This window comes from Epinephelus moara, chromosome 2, assembly GCF_006386435.1.
Source record: "Epinephelus moara isolate mb chromosome 2, YSFRI_EMoa_1.0, whole genome shotgun sequence".
NCBI classification, from domain to species: domain Eukaryota; kingdom Metazoa; phylum Chordata; class Actinopteri; order Perciformes; family Serranidae; genus Epinephelus; species Epinephelus moara.
Genome location: NC_065507.1, coordinates 21,485,444 through 21,505,734, shown reverse-complemented (window position 1 = coordinate 21,505,734; position 20,291 = coordinate 21,485,444). Strand labels below are relative to the sequence as shown.

Genomic DNA, 20,291 nt, shown 5'->3' with positions numbered 1-20,291 from the left:
CTTCACACTTCACTGGTTCCTGTACAGCAGGGTCGGTCTTTTTTTATAATCATTAAAAAGCAAAAGCAGCATGTGTATACATTCAGTAGGCTATATCTTCAGTAGCTAGCTAGCTAACCCTACACTGTTCAGGGTCTGATTTTGGTTTTGGAACAGGGAAGAAACGTATTTCTTTTTCCAACCTCTCCAGGTAACGAGTATCATTAATACACGACGTGCCCCAGGCACAACATTTAGCTCCAAATCCACAAAACCAGCCTGAAAATGAAGGAAGTCTGAAACGATTGCATTAGAGTCAATGGAGCACAGCTGTGTTCGTGTCGGATCCTGGTTGGCCAGTACGCGTCCAGGGGCGGGACTTATCGAAGGGTCAATTGCACAGAAAATATATGTACATATCAGACAGGTATCTTGCAATGTAAAGATTAAATCTGTGAGTGGAAGTATCTTAGTAAAAAAAAAAAAAAAAAATCATAGAAAAAACTCTTAGTTGTTGCACTTGTAAAACCATGTTAAGATAAAGAAAATCCAAAAGCTGTACTGCTGTGGCCAAAATGTATAATATGGGATTATATAAGTATAACTGGAGTCATCCTGTCTCTGCAAGTAATGTCCTAAATAATGTCTTTGTCCTTCATAACTTGGAATGGAGGGAATAACCATGTGTGCATTTGTAGGAACGCGGGCAAGGAAAGCTCGAAGGAACGTCTGGGCGGCTCGGTGCTCGATAAGATCCCCTTCCTGCATGGCTGCGAGGACGACGATGAGGACGACAGCGACGAGGAAGATGACTTCCAAGGCATGGCCACTGACTGCATCGATGGACCGCGCAAGAACAAGAAGTCTCGTGTAAAGGTGCGACCAGTGATTAGACATTGAGCGACTAAACAGGAACTATAAACTGCGAGTTTTCTTAATGACTAATGGCGTAACTATCCCTTTTTCTCTGCTCTCCTGTCCAGATGGGTTCAGAGCCCATGACCACAGACCTGGACCCAGAGGACGAGGAGGACGAAGACGACTCGGAAGACGCCCTCAGTGAATTTGACTTCCTGGGCTCGGGGGAGGATGGGGAGGGGGCGGGAGAGGCCCGGATCTCGGGGGACGGACGGGAGTTAGGTACGCTGTTGCCATAGCAACACCATCAGCATCAGCACTGCCAGAATCACTGCCACCAGTGTATCTGTCTTTTTTGCCCCCCCACCCGACCCCAACACCCACCCCCACTTCCTCCCTGCTCACCTTTTTATCTTTTACTTCTCATTGTGTCTTGGCATCTCTTCTTGTCAATAAAACCAACCTCTTTTCCCAACCACCTGTCTCTCTGTCCTGTTTCACAAGCTGTCAGTCTGTGACTCCTTAGAGCTGTGTAGCTGTCACCTCTGTCTGTAGACGTAATTACTATGGTGCAGGGTCACTTCCAAGGTTATCACGCATGCTGCCTTCTCTTTCTGTATGTCCACATTTCACTCTTTGAGCCACATTTACACTGTAACCCTGTGCTTTTATCTATTTCATCCTCTCACGCAAAGAATCTTTGAAATTTGATGTTTTGTATTGTAAAGAATGAAGTCTATCTTTTTGTCTACATTCGTTTTGTCTCATCTGTCCATCTGCTGGCCTCTCCGTCTGTCCTCCGCCTCTCTGCATGACTGGATGTTTTGTGTCTCTCTCCTCTTGCCGGGTTCAGAGAACCGCAGGAACAAGTTACAAGGCATGATGTCGGACTTCCCCCCTAAACCTACCCCGCCCCCCACTGTACCGGGACAGGCTCGCTCTGGAGAAGGTAAGACTGCCCCACAGAAAACCGTAGATCATCCTCTACTACCACCTACTATCCCACGCGCATGATTGTAGCTTAGACGTTGCATCACAAATTTAGACGCTGTCTCAGTTTTGTTCAATTTTAAAACCTGCGTAGGGGTAAACTTACAAAACTGTTCCTGCACCTATAAATATTTCCTCTGGTACACAGTGTGGGAGTGAGGAAACAAGATGAATGGACTCTTGCCAGGGAGATCTAAGATCCACTGCTATGTTTTCCATTCTCCTCATTTCAGCATGTATTAATAGGGCCGTGATGTTTTGTCATAACTTGTGCTTTTCCACCTCCGACCTGCAGGTGGTGCCCTGGGTTTTTCCTCTGACGTCTTCATCATGGATGCCGTCGGAGGAGGGGACATGAACCTGGGTGAACTGGCTGATCTCACCGTTGCCAATGACAACGATCTCTCCATGGATGTAATTACACATTCGTTCTGGGCTGGGTGTAATCCAACCTGCGTGAAAATATGTGAATGCTGACTCTTTTTCTTTTTTAATGCGTGTCCTGTCAGATGCAGGATAACAGAGAGGAGTTTAAGAAGACATGGAACCCTCGTTTTACACTACGCAGCCACTTTGATGCCATCCGCGCTCTGACCTTTCACCCCAGCCAGGCGGTGCTGCTCACTGCCTCTGAGGACGGGACACTAAAACTGTGGAACCTCAACAAGGCCATGCACTCTAAAAAGTAAGAACACTTAGATCCACAGGGATGAGGGACAAGAAATACATTCATACAGTCATTTTTTATACTCATAACTCACTCCAAAGCCTTTTCCAAGCAGTAGAAGGACAGATAACTTACAAATGTAAACTCAAACACAGCAAACAAAACTTAGAAGCAAATTTAACAGCATGTGTCCATCCACAGGAACGCAGCGTTGGATGTTGAGCCCATCTACACATTTAGAGCACACAGGTGAGTTGAAATTCTTGTGCGCAAACCTGCCACAGACTGACTCAGATGCAGTGTGAAAACTAATGCCTCTCTCTTTGTGTCTAGTGGAGCTGTTCTGTCACTAACCATGGGTGAAGACGGAGAATCCTGCTACAGCGGAGGTCTAGATGGAACCGTCAGATGTTGGAAGATGCCTGACCTCAATGTTGATCCTTATGATAACTACGGTGAGTCCTCCTCGCCTGCTGAGTTATAATAATTATATTCCAATTTAGAGGTGTATCCCTTTTTTTAACATGTGCTTTTATTCATCCAGATCCTGGCATCGAGAGCAGCGTGCTAGCCGGCCACGAGGACAGCGTGTGGGGTCTGACTTACTCGGCAGTGCACCACCGGCTCGCCTCATGCTCAGCCGATGGCACCATTCGCATCTGGGACCCTCAGAACTCGTCTCCCTGCCTGTCTGTCTTCAATAAGGAGAGAGGTAGGCGTCTTTGTCGAGTGCTTACATGTGCTTTTTGAGCTTTTATATTGCGTCCGTGCCTCAAAACTTCCTGTCTTCTGCCAGAGCACGGAACGCCCACCTCTGTAGCCTTTGTGGCCACTGACCCCAACCAGGTGGTGGTGTCGTTTGACGCCGGTGAGACGCTTCTCTACGACCTCAACACGGAGCAGAGCGTCACGGCGCTAGAGACACAGACCAAGGATGGTATGTTGTGGACCTTATTTGTGACAGCTAACGAGTAATATCACCCACTCTGAGATAAGTTAAAAATAATGAGCAGATACAACAGTTGGATTCAAATGGAGTTGTTTGTCTGTCTTTGCAGGCAGTGAGCTGATCAACCGTGTGGTCAGTCACCCATCTGAGCCCGTCTCCATCACTGCACATGAGAACCGCACCATTCGGTTCCTAGACAACAAGACAGGTATCTGCAAGAGGTCTTTTATTTGTCATCGGTTAATTTCCTCTGTTTGAATGCATCTACAAAAGATTGCTTTGTGTGTGTGTGTGTGTGTGTGCAGGTAAAGTTGTCCACTCAATGGTGGCTCACTTGGATGCAGTCACCTGTCTCACTACAGACCCTAAAGGCACTTACCTCATCTCCGGCAGTGAGTACTACTCAGCTTCACTGTGCCCTTATTTAGCCGAACGTCTTAGATTAGGGTTTCCTCTGGAGTAAAGACAGTCTCTATCATTTTAAAAAATACTGTAAACTATGATCTAATTCTTGTGCATACTCTGTTTTTATATATCATTGTACCCACAGAGAGGTTTGAGTTTCAGTTTCATCTATTCTGTACACAAGGAGGAATTTGTTTAGGAGTTAATTAATAGGTAATGTCAATTTTAGAATGATAAAACACAAATTGTCAATGGTTAGTTACACACCATCAAACTCATGTTTAGACAGAATGAAACAGTCACAAAGCCGCTGTACAGTCTGAAGTCCAAGCTAAAATTACACTGCCTTTCAGAAGAAGCCGTGCATTACGTCTATCTTGTAAAACAATCTAAAGGATTCCCTTACGCTCCGCAGTGATCTTTGCCCCGCATAACACTGCTGTCTTTGTTTCCGCCCGCTCTCCGCCCCCTGCAGGCCACGACTGCTCGGTGCGCCTGTGGATGCTGGACAACAGGACGTGCGTGCAGGAGATCACAGCTCACAGGAAGAAGCACGACGAGGCCATCCATGACGTGGCCTTCCACTCTTCGCAGCCCTTCATCGCCAGCGCTGGGGCAGATGCACTTGCCAAGATCTTTGTCTGACAGCGCTGTTGTCATTCTGGTGAGACAAGGGGTGATTTAAAATATTTAACAGGAAGCCTGTTTTACAAACTGGGGGTGTGGAGTTTGATGGAGGGATGTTTAACAGGCAGTGGGGGGTTGAATGAAGGACTACAGAGATGCATTATGGGATACTGTAGAACTAAGAACTTAAAGTGGGGATATCTCAGCCTCTGATGCTTCTCTTTTGACCACTCATGTTTAAAATCTGTGTCTTGACTCCACTCGCAAATATCTGCATGGGACTGAGCTTGAAATGCGACCATGCCTGTGTGTATTTCCAAAGCGCTGTCAGTCACAAAGGGGTTCAGCCTTTTAGACAGTTCCTCCAATCATCATGCATACACCGAGCGTCCTCTCCCGCCTACCGCTCCATTAGGTCCCAGGGAAGCTGAGCCTCCCTGGAAGTGACGATTTTGTCGCATTTATCCAATGACTGTCTCGCTTTGCTGTATCAGAAAAACCTGCTCAGCGCTGTCTCATAGGAATGCTTGGAGGCTCCGCGTGCTCAGCGCTGTCTCATAGGAATGCTTGGAGGCTCCGCGCCCACCGTGCTGACACGAGAATGTATGACAGGGAGGTCGCGTTTGAAAACTGGTGATAAACAGCTGACGTTTGAACATCATAGTCATGATGTTAAACACATCCTAGCGCACGTTTAATGCACTGTAGATTCTTATTTTAATGTAAATTCAATAGTACATATTTGAGCATTTCTTCTACGCAATTTTAGGGGAAGTTCAGCCTCCCTTGTTGTCTCAGAGCAATCGCCCCTGATGTATACAGATTTTTTACTTTAAAAAAAAAAATTCTTTACACACAACTTTCATTTTTCAAAATATCTCCGCACACGCTAGAACACAAAAGCAACTCCAGACGCTTACGGTCTTCCACAATCTCCCCTCACCACAAAGGTAGCAAAGTGTGCATCTTACCTTTGTCAAACACTCAAAGATTGACCGATGCTTTGGACATGCAAAAGTTTTCCTTTCAGTCATCGACAGCAATCCCATTCTAAAAATTGTCCCACCATCTGCTGGTTTGACTGTTCCTGATCCCAAACCGTTGTTTCTGTAGAACTTTATACCGCAGACGTTGAGGTAGATGAAATAACACTGGGTGCAGGAGATGCCTCTGGTCATCTGTGAAGTGATGCAGCTATACTAAATTAAGATGTGAAGTAGTCAATAGACCTAGCAGTGCTGAAAAAAACCTAAACAAACTGGTAGTGAGCTGTTGTTGTTGTTGCTGTTTTCTTGCTCATGCTGATCACATCCACTTCTCTTCAACCGATCACCACCAAAATTTTATCATCTGTTTCTTGTCCCATTATCAACCTTTCCTGAATTTCATCAAAATCTGTTCAGGACTTTTTAAGTTATTTTGCAGACAAACAAACAGACCAACGCCGGCAAAAACATAACCTCCTTGGCGGAGGTAATAATGGAACAATGGGCATGCACACATGTCCACATAGGTACAAATTAACTGGAGTTTTCAAAAATCTGTACCTAAGAAGAATCTCTATTGTAGTAACTTAAAAATTTGAGTGTGGACGGAAGCCCAAATGTAAAGGAAAATATTAAATTTAAAAAATATAGACAGTGTAGACAGGGCCTAAATTTGCAGTGGACCTCAAGACATTTACTCTTTTAACAGAATTTTAGATTATTCTGAAACATTCTTTAAAAAGTCTATTTATTTTAGATCAGCTGAACTTTACAAATTGACTTTAAAACTAGTTTTTTTTAGATCCCCTCAGGCTTAAATCTTACCGATTTAGGAATTTTAAATGCTTACCTTTTCCCCATTATATTATTACTATTACAATTATTACATGACCCCCAAATTAGAATTAGATTCAATGAATAGCTTCTTTTTTATCATTTATGTGATCTTGTTAGATTTTTACAACTCTGAATTGTCAGATTGAGTCTTTCATGTCAGTGTCATGAACAGTTCTGAACGACTATCTAACTGTGTTTACTCTTTCTGCTTTTAGCGTCCAACAAAAACAACTGGGCCAAAAGAGACTGAAGACTACAGTGGACAAATTTCACCTGCTTACACACACAGACACACACACACACTCTCACACCTGTCCTGCACCCCACTGGTTGGGTCATCACCACAGGACGTCACCTCCCTTCAATCCCTTACTGTCCTCTGATGCCTCAGTGACTTCTTGTAATACTAATCACACTGCTTTTTTATAAAATCCCGGCTGCTCCGTTTTCGAATAATCACATTTGGAGTAACACTTTTTCTACACTACAATATTCTGTTCTGCTTTTTTGTTCGTTCTACCAACACTTATTACAAACCACCGTGTGTGTGCGTTTGTGCGCTTGAACTGCTGACACACTACTCACACTTCACCGAGAAACCACAGAGGGAACGCTCGCACTGCACAGCGCACACGATGCACCACTGCATTTCATTTGGGATCTTTTTTTTAATGACTTGCTTGTGGCTAACATAGATATGTAGGCATGACTATAAACAGTTATCCTTCCCAGTGTCGGCAGAATTCACCTGACCAACCTCTCCGTTGGGAATTAATGTATTACATTCCAAAGACTCCAGGTAGAGTGTGTGTGGTGTCGTATTCGGGGGTTGGAGAATGTAAAAGTGAGTTGTGTGATGTGATGAGGCATTAGACAGTTGCTAACCAGTGTTGAACAAATAGCTTTAATTTCAACTTTACGGCCAAGACACCAAGTCTCACTGTATGTCTGAGTATTATAGCGTCCCCATGATTCTGCCTCTACTTGTGTGTGTGTGTGTGTGTGTGTGTGTGTGTGTGTGTGTGTGAGAGATACAATGTCACCCTGCTGTACAAGATAAATGAACATATTTCCACAATCATGGTCCATTTTTACAGACGTTACAGTTCGAACTGTGCAGACTGATGCTCTCACACCACATTAACCAGCTAAAGATAGATATCATGAGTGTGCAGTTAAAGTTCATGGACTTAACAGGGTTGGTGAGGCCAGTCTGGATGCTCTCAACAAATGACGCGGATTGTGTCATTTGGTGCTTTTTACTGTACAGAAGACAAGTGCGTGCGTGTCTGTTTATGCACTAGTAAAATCACGGTGCTACGAAAGACCTTGTCAGTCTTGAGTCAGAATCAGGGACCTGTTTTGTGTGTGTATGTGTGTGTGTGTGTACGCGTGAGAAAGAGAGACTGTGTTTCTCACTCATCGGGCTACAGATCTCCACGGAGTGAATCTGCTTTTTAAATGACATTTCATCGTTGAATCATTTCATTAACTGTGGTCACATTTTAGAATTAGCAGTCACTGTTAATGTCTCTCATTAGAGGGATGTGAATAATGTTGGGCTTTGATCGTTTCAGGCTTGAGGAGTGTACAGAGCTGATGATAATTTTATTACAGTGAGGACCACTTGGACTGAAAACGTTTTCCTGATTTCCTGAGATGAGAGCTGCTTGGATCGTCTTTTTCATTTCATCGAGTCGGTGCCAGTTTGTAGGCGGTGCTCGGTTCTGGCTTGGTTCAAGCTTTCAAAAAAAAAAAAAATAAATAAATAAAGCTTGACTTTACCTTCAGTTNCTGCTTGGATCGTCTTTTTCATTTCATCGAGTCGGTGCCAGTTTGTAGGCGGTGCTCGGTTCTGGCTTGTTATTTATTCAGGCTTTCAAAAAAAATAAATAAATAAATAAAGCTTGACTTTACCTTCAGTTGTGTGATGAGGTGAGGTCCCCTCATCTTGTTTTTGATGTGCATCAGTTGCACAGTAGCACATTACCCAGAGAGCTAATGATGTGAAGCTGCTCTCCTCTTTCAAAGGAGGTGCACTGGGAGAAAAGTCCATTTAAAATTCAGCCACTTTGTCATTTCAGAAAGGAAAAAACGATTGATTTAAGATGTGTGGGTGTCAGTTAATATTCGTAACATGACTCGGCACCTAACCTATTTTCAATGTAACCTCGAGAGCATTTGGCTTAGCTGGAAACGTTCCTTTGAGACACCTCACATCTATCTCTGTCTGTGTCCTGCATTTACACTGATACCTGCAGGACACATGTTTGCTTTAGATGACCTTCAAATTACCTGACCAATCATTTTATCTCATTACCTTGAGAAGACTTTAATCTGGTGTTAAATCAGTTGGTTAAGGGGCACCCTCCACCTCTTAAAGATTACAGGGTCACACTAGGGGTTGGAGGTCAGATCTAAGGGTTCAAAGTATCCTGGAGGTAAATACTTCCCTCCTTTCCCTGTCACTGGGGACACTAGCATTTATAGTTCAGATATTTTGTTTCCTGAAACAGGGTGGTGGACTGTGGACATTATTGTACTGCTGCTGGACATAACGTCCTGGTATCACATTTAACTACTACTTGGCTCCACTTTGCACTACATCTAACAGTGGGAGCTTCTGGTGAGGAGTGGTTACACACAGGGTGCAGAAATAATGTGTTGCAGGTATTTCTTATACAATCTGGAGTAAATACTCCAGGCAGAACCTGCTGTGGCTCACGGTTATATGATAGTGAGAGCTACTGATGGCCAACTTTCTTTTCACTCTGAGCGACTACGCCCCCTCTCTGAGAATAAAGACAAATCACAATGACACATCAAAAAAGAAAAAAAAAGAAATCGAAACAGAGGTTGTAAATGATGACTAGAGATGCCATTACGTGCTGTAAATGTCCATCATTTCCTTGTTTTCTTTCTTGCATTTCTTTTCTTTGATTATGAATATGATTAATAAGATGTAAGAATACTGTAGTATCATAAGTGAATCATTCTTCCTTGCTAGGCATAGAACTTGCTTGTGATTGATAATGGCAATGTATAACTTGTAAAAAAGCAAAACAGTTAAAAAACACGAAAAATGTCAAAAATAAGTTAAAAAAAAAAAAAAATCTGTTACCAGTCAGAGGCCAAGGTAAAGGACTCTCATTTCTTTGTGTTTTTATTTTTTTATTAGCAATTTATCACTGTGTGATATTTTGTACATCATATTAAGCTGTATTCAAACTATTTCCTCTAACTACAAGGGATAAGAGACCTGCTTTTTATTAATTTTGTTTTATTATATATTTTTGAACTGCATTCTAGCTTGTATCAAATGACTTTCTCTTTTTGTTTACGGGTCCCCTGTTGTATGTCATTAAGGAAGAAAAAAACAAAAAATGAAGATTTTGTACAGTGAATTGAGAGTTGTGTTTCTGTTGTCTTTCTTGCCGTCTACTAACAGATAGAACACTTACAAAAACAACTGGATACATGGAAGTATCGTCCTTTACCTGTCTGAAAAGAAAGAAAAACTAAATGCTGTAGGAGTATCCTGATATTACTAATAAAAGCACACTCAGGCAATCTAGTTGAGGAACTCTTAAGAGACAGGTTAAAGGTCTAGTGTGTTGGATTTAGTGTCATCTAGTGGTGAGGTAGCAGATTGCAACCAACTGAAACTTTTACCATGTTCTAACGCTAGGGATGGGTACAGAAACCCAGTATTAAACGAGCCCCACAGCTAAAGTGTCAAAGACCATAGAATTGATGAGCATCGACATTATCGGGTCTTTAATCTGTACTTTTAAACAATTTGGTTTAAGTCATTATCATCCTGTTGCATCTCACCTGCCCTCTGAGCCAGGGCTGACCTCCACATACACACAACCACGTGAAGTCAGAGAGGCTGCAGTGGAAATAAAGTGAAGATAACTTGAAAATTACTCAAGTTGGCAGCAACTACGCTTGTGACTGTAAGTGCGATTAAACATTCGCGTGTAAAAAGCCAGTACAGTGATATTTCATTCTGCCCATCCCGCAGTCTCTCATCCACGGCCACTAGCATTATGTTTTACACAAGGACAGCATGCTAGTTTGGCTAATAGTAAATTATTACAAATATGCTAAAATGACAGCTGTCTGCATGTAGTCTGCGCATTTAGCTTGGTTTGCTACTCATCTTAAAAGTGGGCAAATACTTTTTAACTAAGCTGCTGGCTAACCCTAACCCTAACCCTGAAACAAACAGCCCCTCCTCTCTCTACCAGCGGTAATGTTACCAGCACGCAGTGAATCACATCAGCAGAGAGGAAGCAGGACAGAGGACAGGAGGAATGACTTATAGCGACTAATAAAAACTGTAGCCCACACTTCACTCAGTACTGTGATGTCAGAAATATTATTTATATAGTGACTTTACTGTTGTGAAAAATACTGTTGCTGCTCTAGAAATAACATTCATTGATTCATTCATTCATTTTCTGTAACCGCTTATCCTATAAGGATTTCTTGGGGGCCTGGAGCCTATCCCAGCTGACACTGGGCGAGAGGTGGGGTACTGTACGTTGCCAGACTATCACAGGGCTGACACATAGAAGCAGACAACCATTCACACTCACATTCACACCTACGGACAATTTGGAGTCACCAATTAACCTGCATGTCTTTGGACTGTGGGAGGAAGCTGGAGTACCTCGAGAAAACCCAGGCTGACACAGGGAGTTCGACCCCCCCCCCACTCTGGTTTTGAACCAGGAACCCTCTTGCTGTGAGTTTATTCTTCCTAAGTTATTTTAGTTTCTAAAAAGCAATTATTTAGAAATGAAAAAGAACTGGTAAGAGTATTGATAAAAGTAGTAGTATTGATCAAATCTTAATGACACCCATCCTTACGGTGGCTGATGCAAGAACACACACAGCTCTATCTAGAGCCAGCATTTGGTTTGTCCGCTCTGGGCTACTGTAGAAACAACATGGTGGACTCTGTAGGAGAAGACCCGCTCTGTATGTAGACATAAACAATTCATTCTAACATTTATTAACATTAACATTATTTTCAGGTGTTTATACACTATGAAAACATACTTATTATATTTCATCTCTGCTGATATATCCCCCTAAATCTTACATACTGGAACTATATGGTTAAGATTTGTGCATAAATGCTGCATGTCACACTACCCATAACACAACTTGATAGCATCTGTCATTGGACCCTCCATGCTTGGTAAGTGACATCTGTCAAACTCCAAGTAAATGTTTGTAGTCTCAAGCCCAAGCCAAAATGACTTTGATGGCATCATCAGGAGAATTTTCTCAGGCTTATAAAAGGTCCATCATGGGAACAGAAGACATGCATCTGTTGCCAAAAAAATTGGACTCAAAGTCCCCTTACTTTTTTCCCTATGGCTTTCAGCCACATCTCACAATGCAAGGAGTTTACTCAGTTGTCATAAGCTAAAGATCCCCCCTGTTTGAAAGGAATTTGGTGCTTTGAATAATCATGTTTGATGTGATTTTGCTACAATAAAGTTTGATTACCTTTTCAAAACTCCTAAAACACTACTCCAAAATCTATGACCATACAAATATTGTTCATTTGACTTTTTTTTTCTGTCAAATGACTTTTTCCAAAGTCAAGAATTCATTTTCACACCCAACATCCTCTTGCTGTTTTCATGGGCTGAGTAGTCTGAGTCTGAGTCTTCATGATGAGTAAACTAGTGATGAGTAAATAGATGTGGTTCCCCTTTAAAGGTCCAGTGTGTAGGATTTAGTGGCATCTACCAATGAGGATGCAGAACTGAAACTTCTCTTGTACGCCAAGTTTGTGGAGCTACAGTAGCAGACGTGAAAACACAAATGACTATCTAGACTGAGCAAGTGTTTGGTTTGTCCATTCTGGGCTTCTGTAGAACAACATAGTGGAGTCTCATATAAATGGCTCATTCTAAGGTGATGAAAATACAGCAACTCTTAATTTAAGGTGATTGTAAACTAATGAAAACATAGCTATGAATATTATGTACCATTTCTGCCAATAGATACGTTTTTTGCTCTAACTCATCATTATGAAGTCAATATTGATTGGTTGATTTAATAGCTATAGAATAATGACAGCATTAGCGTTCAGATTGGTTTCCTATGAGCCTCACTGTCTGCACAATCTGCTGGGAAAATGAAAGCTGGATTTACGGCACAAAGGGAGTGCGTCAACCATTGAGCATTTAAAATAGGGAATGGATAGCGCTTTTGTTTCCCCTGGTAGCTATTGGCAGCTATCCCCAGTTACCAAAGAGTATCAGACCTTTGCAGTCACTACCCACAGTAGTAGAAATGGCAGACTGTGGAACAACTGTAGTAACTGCAGAGAAACAAAATGCAGAGTGTCCTGTGTTGTTGGTAGTTGTTGGGTTCTGAGTAAAATGGAAAGCAATCTGTCTGTCTTTGGGACAGCGGTGCCAATAATCCACTTGGAAACACTAGAGGGGAGCTGAAGAGTTGTGTGTTTCCACTTTTTTCTTCATCACATCATAAAATCTTCAAAAATGCTGTATAATATAAGCACCTGGGGAAATAAGATTTGTAAAAACATGCTGTGACATCATCACACTACTCATGATTGTGTTCATTTTACCTCTGGTTATATTGCATGTCCATTATATGAGACCAAGCGAGAGCAGCCCTGTGGCCTCATCTCTGCCTTAAAATGACTTATCCAGTACCCCTCTGTAACAAACATCGCCCTCTTGTGGTCCAAAGCAGAATCCGAGCACATATTATTGGCAGCTGCTGAGTTATAGATGTCTCCTGTCACATCAGCAGAGTGCAGTTGCCTGTGGTTAATTACTTTAATGAATTGGAAATTGAAAAATAGCTGCACAGAGAGAGGGATGATGTGATGGCCTTGGGAGGAGGTGAGATGATGAACTTAATGTGGTTAGAGAGTTTCAGCATTACAATCCAGGGAGGTGTTCATGTGCAAGGTAATAAGTCAGTATTTTCATCTGTGTGCTCTCAATGAAAGAAAAGATTGATGGTGTAGAGTCACAGTCATGTTTTCTAAGCATATGGTATATCCTGGTGTGTGCAAAGTACCACCCTCTTTGCCATGAAAGTTCCCCATTTTACTGTCAACTTTGCACAAATCAACTCTGCAGTAGGTGTGGTCCCATTCTGCAGTCTGGCAGAGGTGTGTCTGCTAAAACTGCAAAGAGAAAAGGTGTTACAAAGGAAAAAATAAGTCAGGAAACAGAGTTTAGTGCAGTACAGGGGAAGATGAGACAGACATGGGAGGGTTTTTGAGTGTGGAGCTGCCCCCTCAGGCAGTGTAAGAAGATCTTTGCTGGCCTGGACTCAGGAAGGGAGCAAACAAGACCAATAACCCCAAAGTAAGGAAGGGAGAGAGAAAGAGGAAAAGGGAGGAGGGAGAAGCCTGGGAGAAGGGAGTCAAAGGGCGGGACTGTCTGAGAGGTTATTGGCTTCAGGCTGTGTCAGTCATTTTACTTCCTCCTTGCCTGAGGCAAGAACACAGATGAGAGGACAGGAGGGAGGGGGAGAGGGAGGTACCCTCAGACAGCTCTCTCTCTCTCTCTCTCTCTCTCTCTCTCTCTCTCTCTCTCTCTGTGCTTTTTCACAAAAAAGACTGAAGTGGGGCTGAAACTGAAACAGGGCAAGTACTCGTAAAAGGAGTGCAGCCTCTTGCTCTCCTTCATTCTCACAGTTTCCTGTTTAAGGAGGCCATTTTGTAACTCAGCCTGGAGAAGAGGCACAACAAACTTTGGCATTGTTTTTGTTTTCTCTCTCCCACGGCCGGGGAGTTTCACAATCGAGTTTGGACTTTCTCCCCTGCAGAGCAACTTCTTTGGACGACAGAGGTGAAGGAGGGAAGAAGGTGGAGGAGGGCAAAGCAGCACGAGAGAAGTTTTCTCCCACTCAGTGTGTCTTTCTTTTATGAGCCTCTCACAAACATTGCTCATGCTTGTCATGCCGAGACAATAACAGGAGTCTGAAGACGACAGAGCACAAAAGAAGTGGCAGGAGGGAAGACAAAAACACAACTTCCTGGATAAGGATTTCTTCCTTGATCCACTGGGAGGGGGTGGACACAGGACACAGAGGAACCGGGACTCTCTGCTCAGTGTGTGTGTGTCCATGTGTCAGTGTGTGGACCCCTATCTCCTCCGCTGAGACAGTTTGAATGAGTGTGGGTTTTCTGACAACTCTAGACTGCACCTGGGTGTGTGTTTCTGAGCGTGTATGTTGAGAGCTTCAGGCAGCTAACAGACAGGACTCTGAATGGCTAATGCTAGCCCTTGCATGTCTTCAGGGGCCATGGCCCAGGTTTTCTTTCCTCCTGGGGGCTCCTCGCCACCAGGTTCGGCTGTGATGCAGCAGGGGACACCCATATCCATCCCCTCTATGCCCACTCAGGGTGGTTTTCCCATGATGGACCTGACACCAGTGCAGGGTCCAGGTGGGGTTGTGATACCCTCACTGCCTCCCACTCCAGCCGGGGTGTCCTTCATCATCCAGATTGGCCTGACTAGAGAATCTGTCCTGATGCCCCAGAGTGCGGACCTGGCCTATGTGAAACAGATGGCCTGCTCCATTGTTGACACCAAGGTAAGACGTGTGTGTGTTTCTCTGGGGTGAGGGTTCATATGTGTAAACTGGGAAGGGTGGCATGTCAGGTAAAGCTGATTTCTCCAGGTGGAAAGCTGTTTATCGACAAGGCTCTCGTGCCACACTTTCATATTTGTTCTCAAGCAGTTTGACAGTTTGGGTTCTTATTTTTTCTCTTTTACTCTGTTTTTGTGTCTCAGTCTTACACAAAAACCTTTATTTACACTCTCATATTCTCATAGGTAAACAACACGGTTCAAGCATGCAAGCAGGCAAAGTCTTTGAATGGACAGCTGTGACAGACTCTGAGAAAATGTCCAAAATGTCACAATTTTACTCCACTCTAATTACTGCAATTAGCATTTTTTCCCCCCTCACACACAGTAGGAAGAGAACACAGTGTTCAATTAGGCTTTGTTATGTCACATCCAGCACTGCAGACTAGCAGAGGGATGTTTGATTGGCTTAGCGTTGGAGACAGTTTGATCTGGCTCCATTCATGCATGGGCCAACACATCTGCTGTACATGAAACAGGAAATGTAGGTCGATAATTGCAGCAATTAACGTGACTTATTTCACCATATAGCATGTCTCAACATGCAGTTAAACAAAAAGAAGTCAATATCTAATTGCTCAGGAGCGTAGTAACTTCATTTCCCATCGGTTAAACAGACTAAATGTGAAGCTAGTTACGGGACGGGATGCTTCTTTCTATCAGAAGACAAAATCCTCCATGCCTATGATCTTTCTTTGAGATGGTCAAAAGTCCCTTTCACTTCTACTTAGTGCAACATCAGAGGTTTTGCATTTCATGCCCAAAGAGCTGATCACATTAGGCCAATTTTAGTCACTTTGGTGAGCACCTCACTTAATTGTGCCTTTTTTGTTGCCATCACTGATCACATTTAAGTCATAGCTTTGCACTTCCCACATCTGTTAAACTTGCTGAAGGACAAGACCATAATTAAGGTCTTGTTTTTTATGCTTTCCAAACAATCTGAGCAATGAAATCAGCCCCTTCACTGTGTTTTACATTACTAGTTCACAATTTAAAACACGAGGAGGGCGTTCGTTTTTCTGCACAAGCAGCTGAGACTTTAACGTGAGGTCGATCAAGTAAAAGACCTGTGGGAATAACAACTTCAAACACATGATCTTCTTCACTAAATTGAAAAAGAAAACTTCAAAACAAATGTGCAGGGTTGGGGAGGGGGGGAGAAGTAGTGACATCCTCTTTGCAACAGGAAGCTGTGAGTGTTATGGGAAATATGGTCTTCACAGTATTTGAGAACCACCAACACAAAGTCATTCAACTATGTAGGGCAGCAAATTTTCACTATATGTAGAGTAGAAAACACACACAGGGAATAACATTATCCTACGTTGGTGTTGCAGTTTGAGAAGGCCATTAGTTCTCATACACCAGTGAGGCTGGTAGGTGTTTAGCAGATTTCCACAGCCTGCTCAGAGCAGCTTTGTAAAACTCCCCACATTCGCAAATCTTCCAGGAAACACTGGTGGCTGTCTCCAGCCAGCTTACCCTCTCTGCTAATCTGTTGCTGTGCACAGCAGTCTTTGTTTTCCCCTCTCATATACTGTAAGTGGTTCTCTGTCATGCACTTTAATTTCATGAGCTGATGCAGCTGTATCGTGCATCTGATGCTGGATGGCTGACATCAGTAGCTGTAGTGTGACGTGCTCCCAGCTGTGTTTCCGTATGATTTGAGCAGCTATGGTTGGAACAAGAGGTGTCGCTTACCATAATCAAAATGTAAACAGCAGCTGCATGTCCGTGCCAGTCCACTTCACATGAGGCTTCATCTTCTTCTCTTCCTCTTTTTGTGTTTCTCTGACAAATTCAAACCCTTCTGTGCAATGTTTCATCGATGACTAATTTAGTAGTCGACTAATCGGTATGAGTGATTTTTCATAGAAAAGTACGATAAAAGTACCCCAAAATACTCTTACTGCAGCTTCGTACGTTCAAATATTGGCAGCTTTACACACTCTCCCATGACATGACAGTGAACTAAAACCCTTTGGTGTGAGTATGAAACAAGGTGACACAATTTTGGGGTTAGGGAGAGACAGACCGACATTTTTCAACATTTTAACACATTTTTCGATAAAATGATTAGTCGACTAATCGAAGAAATAATCAACAGATTAGTCGACAGTGAAAATAATTGTTAGTTGCAGCCCTACTTCACAGTAAATGTTATATTAAAAGCCCTCATTGTTGCATAAGGTGTTTACATTTACATTTTGTTGTACATTAGAAACACATTGGATCCAAACACGATTGGAAAGCTTAATAAAAGCCATGTGACACTGCTGCTGGGCGGCTTTTTGTAGGTCACCATGCTCGACCAACAAGAGCTAAGGTGCCTCTACATTTAGATTTCGAATCCCTTTAATACTTTGTATTCTTTGTTGATCAGTTTAAAGACATACAAGAAAGAAATTGATGTCATCACACCTCTGGAATAACAATGGTGAAACAGCTTCCATCCATGACTAATCAGGGCAGCAACCCCTATGTCACAACATGCTTAAACCAATTGGTTAACTGTGATTTTAATACAATGTGGATTAGGGTGTCCCCGCTTTAGCCCTGCTTGCAAGTATGTAAATAGCACAAATCGCACATTTTGAATGTATAATGAAGCTTGGGATGATGCAGTACGATTTGTGTGTGTGTGTGTGTGTGTGTGTGTGTGTGTTTGGGTCACTCCACACAAGGAGCGACGTGTTGCTGTGAGGAAAAGAGTCAGATGCAAGGAAGGAAGTAGAGGGGTCAGTCTGACATGCTGTAAGGTCGCACTAAGGGTAATTAATAAACAACCTAGGCAACGGTACAGCTGAGAATGATGGTCACAACCCCACTGAGCTTCCAACATGGTAACACCCATCTAGACTTAACATTTTCTGTGTTTTTAGACACAGAAAGGAATGTTGATTCGTCGGCAGAATTCTATATATACATTGGGTACCAGTTTGTGGTTCTCGGTCCACAGCATCTAATTTAGAAAAAAGTCTACCTCGTCAGCAAAAGAAGAGAAATAAACTTTCTTTTATGGTTTGGTTCTTCCACACTTCTTCCTCTTCAGCATCTTTAGTCTCACTGTCCCAGCCACAGGCCAGTCAATACTCTGATCCCAATATGTGACTGAATTATGGGAAAATGTGTATAAATTATGCACGAAACATCTAAAATATATTTAAATTTGATTGAAAGGTGCAGCCTTATAACGAACAAGCTATACATTGGAGTATTTTTCTCAGTATAAACATTAGGGATGGGAGTCACCAGAGTCTCCATGATACGTTATTACTGCGATTTTAAATGTGTTGGCGATATGCTATAGTATTGCGATAAAATATATTGCGATTTATTACATGTTTTCAACTGCAATTAATGAGCCCAAAGGAAAACTTTGTCAACATCTTTTTTATTTAATAAGATAAAGTTTTCGGTCTGTTCATCTCACCTCAGTCATTTTTTGCAGCAAAACTTTATATTATTATTCAAGAAGGCTTCCTAAAGTTTAACTTGTAGTTGTAGTATTAAAAATGTATGTAATAAAAAAAACAAAACATTACTTGGCACCGTGTGACGATACGATATTGCCTCACAAAAATATCGCGATACTGTGCTGTATCGATTTTTTTCCCCCCACCCCTATTAAACATTGTACACTTTTGATAAAGCTGGAACGAGATGATGAAGTATGTGATACTATGAGACCTTGTAAAATAAGCTGATTTTCCCCGACTTGAAAGATATATACAGTATATGAAAGGGAGCTGAGTTATTTGAATGTACATGAGTTGATTTATGTATTTAAGCATTAAGCTTGAAGTGTTTATTTGCCTAATTTGCACCTCCCTTGGTTTGACTAATAGTGATGGGTGAGGCCTGTTGTGAGATAACTGCACTGCAGATCAGTTTGAGTCATTCTGTGCAAGGTTTGCATGTTCTCCTTGTGTTTCCTCCCATCCCAAAGGATATGAAAGATAGAAATGAAGATACTCTTGCTTGTGATGTTGACCTCAGCCAACGATAGCTGTCCACGACTCCTAAATGGTAATGATGGGTCAAATGTAGAGCATGAATTTCCCCAAAGGGATTAATTGAAGTTTAGTTTCTCTAATGTCTGTTGTTCAAAACTTCAGTATAATGGCTGGTGTTTCATTCTCCCTTGTAGTGTACAGTTCAGAGGTGTCTTTGTTGAGTATGGTCCAGAGGGAAGAAGTGATCATGTCCAGAGCCATTTCTATTCCTTGTCCATCCCTGAGTTATTTTGAAAATCAAGCAAGAGAAAAAAGCTTTAATTCCTCCAAACACAAACACACTCAGAGCGTGATCTTTCTCAAGCCCTGTAGAGCAGTCACACACACTCTCGGCAATCCCCAAAATCCCCTGGATACAGAATTCCTGCCCTGCTCAGAGCTACAGCTTTAGGTGGGAGATTTGGACAATCGACGGCTTGTCCTGGTCTGGCTAACTAAGTGTGACACATGAGTTGGACTGTGTGTGCACGCATGAATGCCTGCTTTTTTTGTGTTTAGGGGGGTACTGAAGGCAGTTTGGTACCCCACACCCCCGCCCACGGTCATCTCTCCCATCCCAGAAAGGGTGAGTCACCGATTCTGTTTATTCACAGGCTCCCTCCTTGTGTTCCATTGACACGTTTTTCCATTCACTTCTCTGTGGAGGAGCACGCACTCTCCTGGCCTCAACACCAACCCGGAGTTAAAGGCGACCTATTATGCTTTTCTTTATTTTCTGTCATAGCCTATATATAATGCTACAATGTTGGATGTCCATATTAAACGTGACCAAAGTTTCAAACAACAAGATAAACGTGTGTAGAGGTAACAATCTAAGGTTTCCAACCGTTCTGAATGCTCTGTTTCTAGTGGGGTTTTTTTGTCTTCTTTTGAGACAAGGTGACTGATTTCTTTATATGGTAATTTACTCCAGGCACACTGCCGCAAGTGTTTACATTACGTAGCCTACACTGCTACATGTAGCAACATGCTAACGCTAGGGAAACCTGTCATCTTGGTTGCCTGTTGTTAATTTCTCCCAGATTTTGGATCATTTTCTCTCTGAAACATATTCGATTGTGTTTAGGAGCTTTTATTGGTGATTTTTCACATAAGAAAGTGCCACTACTCTCTGTTACGGCCATTCCTATAGAGGCTGAGCGATCAGAGCAGTGGGGCTGACAGAGACAGGTGCTAAAACAGTATGTTTCTGACAGCAGGTGAATACAAGTATTTCAGTATGAGCCAAATACAGTGTTTTTGACCTTTTTAAAGTATGTAAACATGTCCCAGTAGAAATGAAAATACATGTTTGAACCTTAAAATGAG

General features: G+C 42.5%; 2 protein-coding genes across 3 annotated transcripts in view; both read left to right on the top strand.

Annotated features, from left to right (window-relative positions):
- The window catches only part of strn4 (striatin, calmodulin binding protein 4), an 18,004-nt gene extending 9,971 nt beyond the window's left edge, over positions 1-8,033 (top strand). The window contains exons 6-18 of the mRNA XM_050066287.1: positions 678-855; positions 963-1,119; positions 1,691-1,786; positions 2,123-2,241; positions 2,337-2,512; positions 2,696-2,743; positions 2,828-2,949; positions 3,039-3,206; positions 3,291-3,431; positions 3,553-3,651; positions 3,749-3,835; positions 4,324-4,512; positions 6,514-8,033. Of these exons, the coding sequence (XP_049922244.1) occupies positions 678-855; positions 963-1,119; positions 1,691-1,786; positions 2,123-2,241; positions 2,337-2,512; positions 2,696-2,743; positions 2,828-2,949; positions 3,039-3,206; positions 3,291-3,431; positions 3,553-3,651; positions 3,749-3,835; positions 4,324-4,493 (1,561 nt within the window). The 3' untranslated portion in view covers positions 4,494-4,512; positions 6,514-8,033. The remainder of the gene's footprint in view (positions 1-677; positions 856-962; positions 1,120-1,690; positions 1,787-2,122; positions 2,242-2,336; positions 2,513-2,695; positions 2,744-2,827; positions 2,950-3,038; positions 3,207-3,290; positions 3,432-3,552; positions 3,652-3,748; positions 3,836-4,323; positions 4,513-6,513) is intronic.
- A 5,850-nt stretch (positions 8,034-13,883) lies between these two features.
- Positions 13,884-20,291, top strand: part of prkd2 (protein kinase D2) — a 42,732-nt gene continuing 36,324 nt past the window's right edge. For both annotated transcript variants that reach the window (XM_050069740.1, XM_050069732.1), the window contains exon 1: positions 13,884-14,908. In XM_050069740.1, coding sequence (XP_049925697.1) covers positions 14,582-14,908 — 327 coding nt within the window. In that variant the 5' untranslated portion in view covers positions 13,884-14,581. The remainder of the gene's footprint in view (positions 14,909-20,291) is intronic.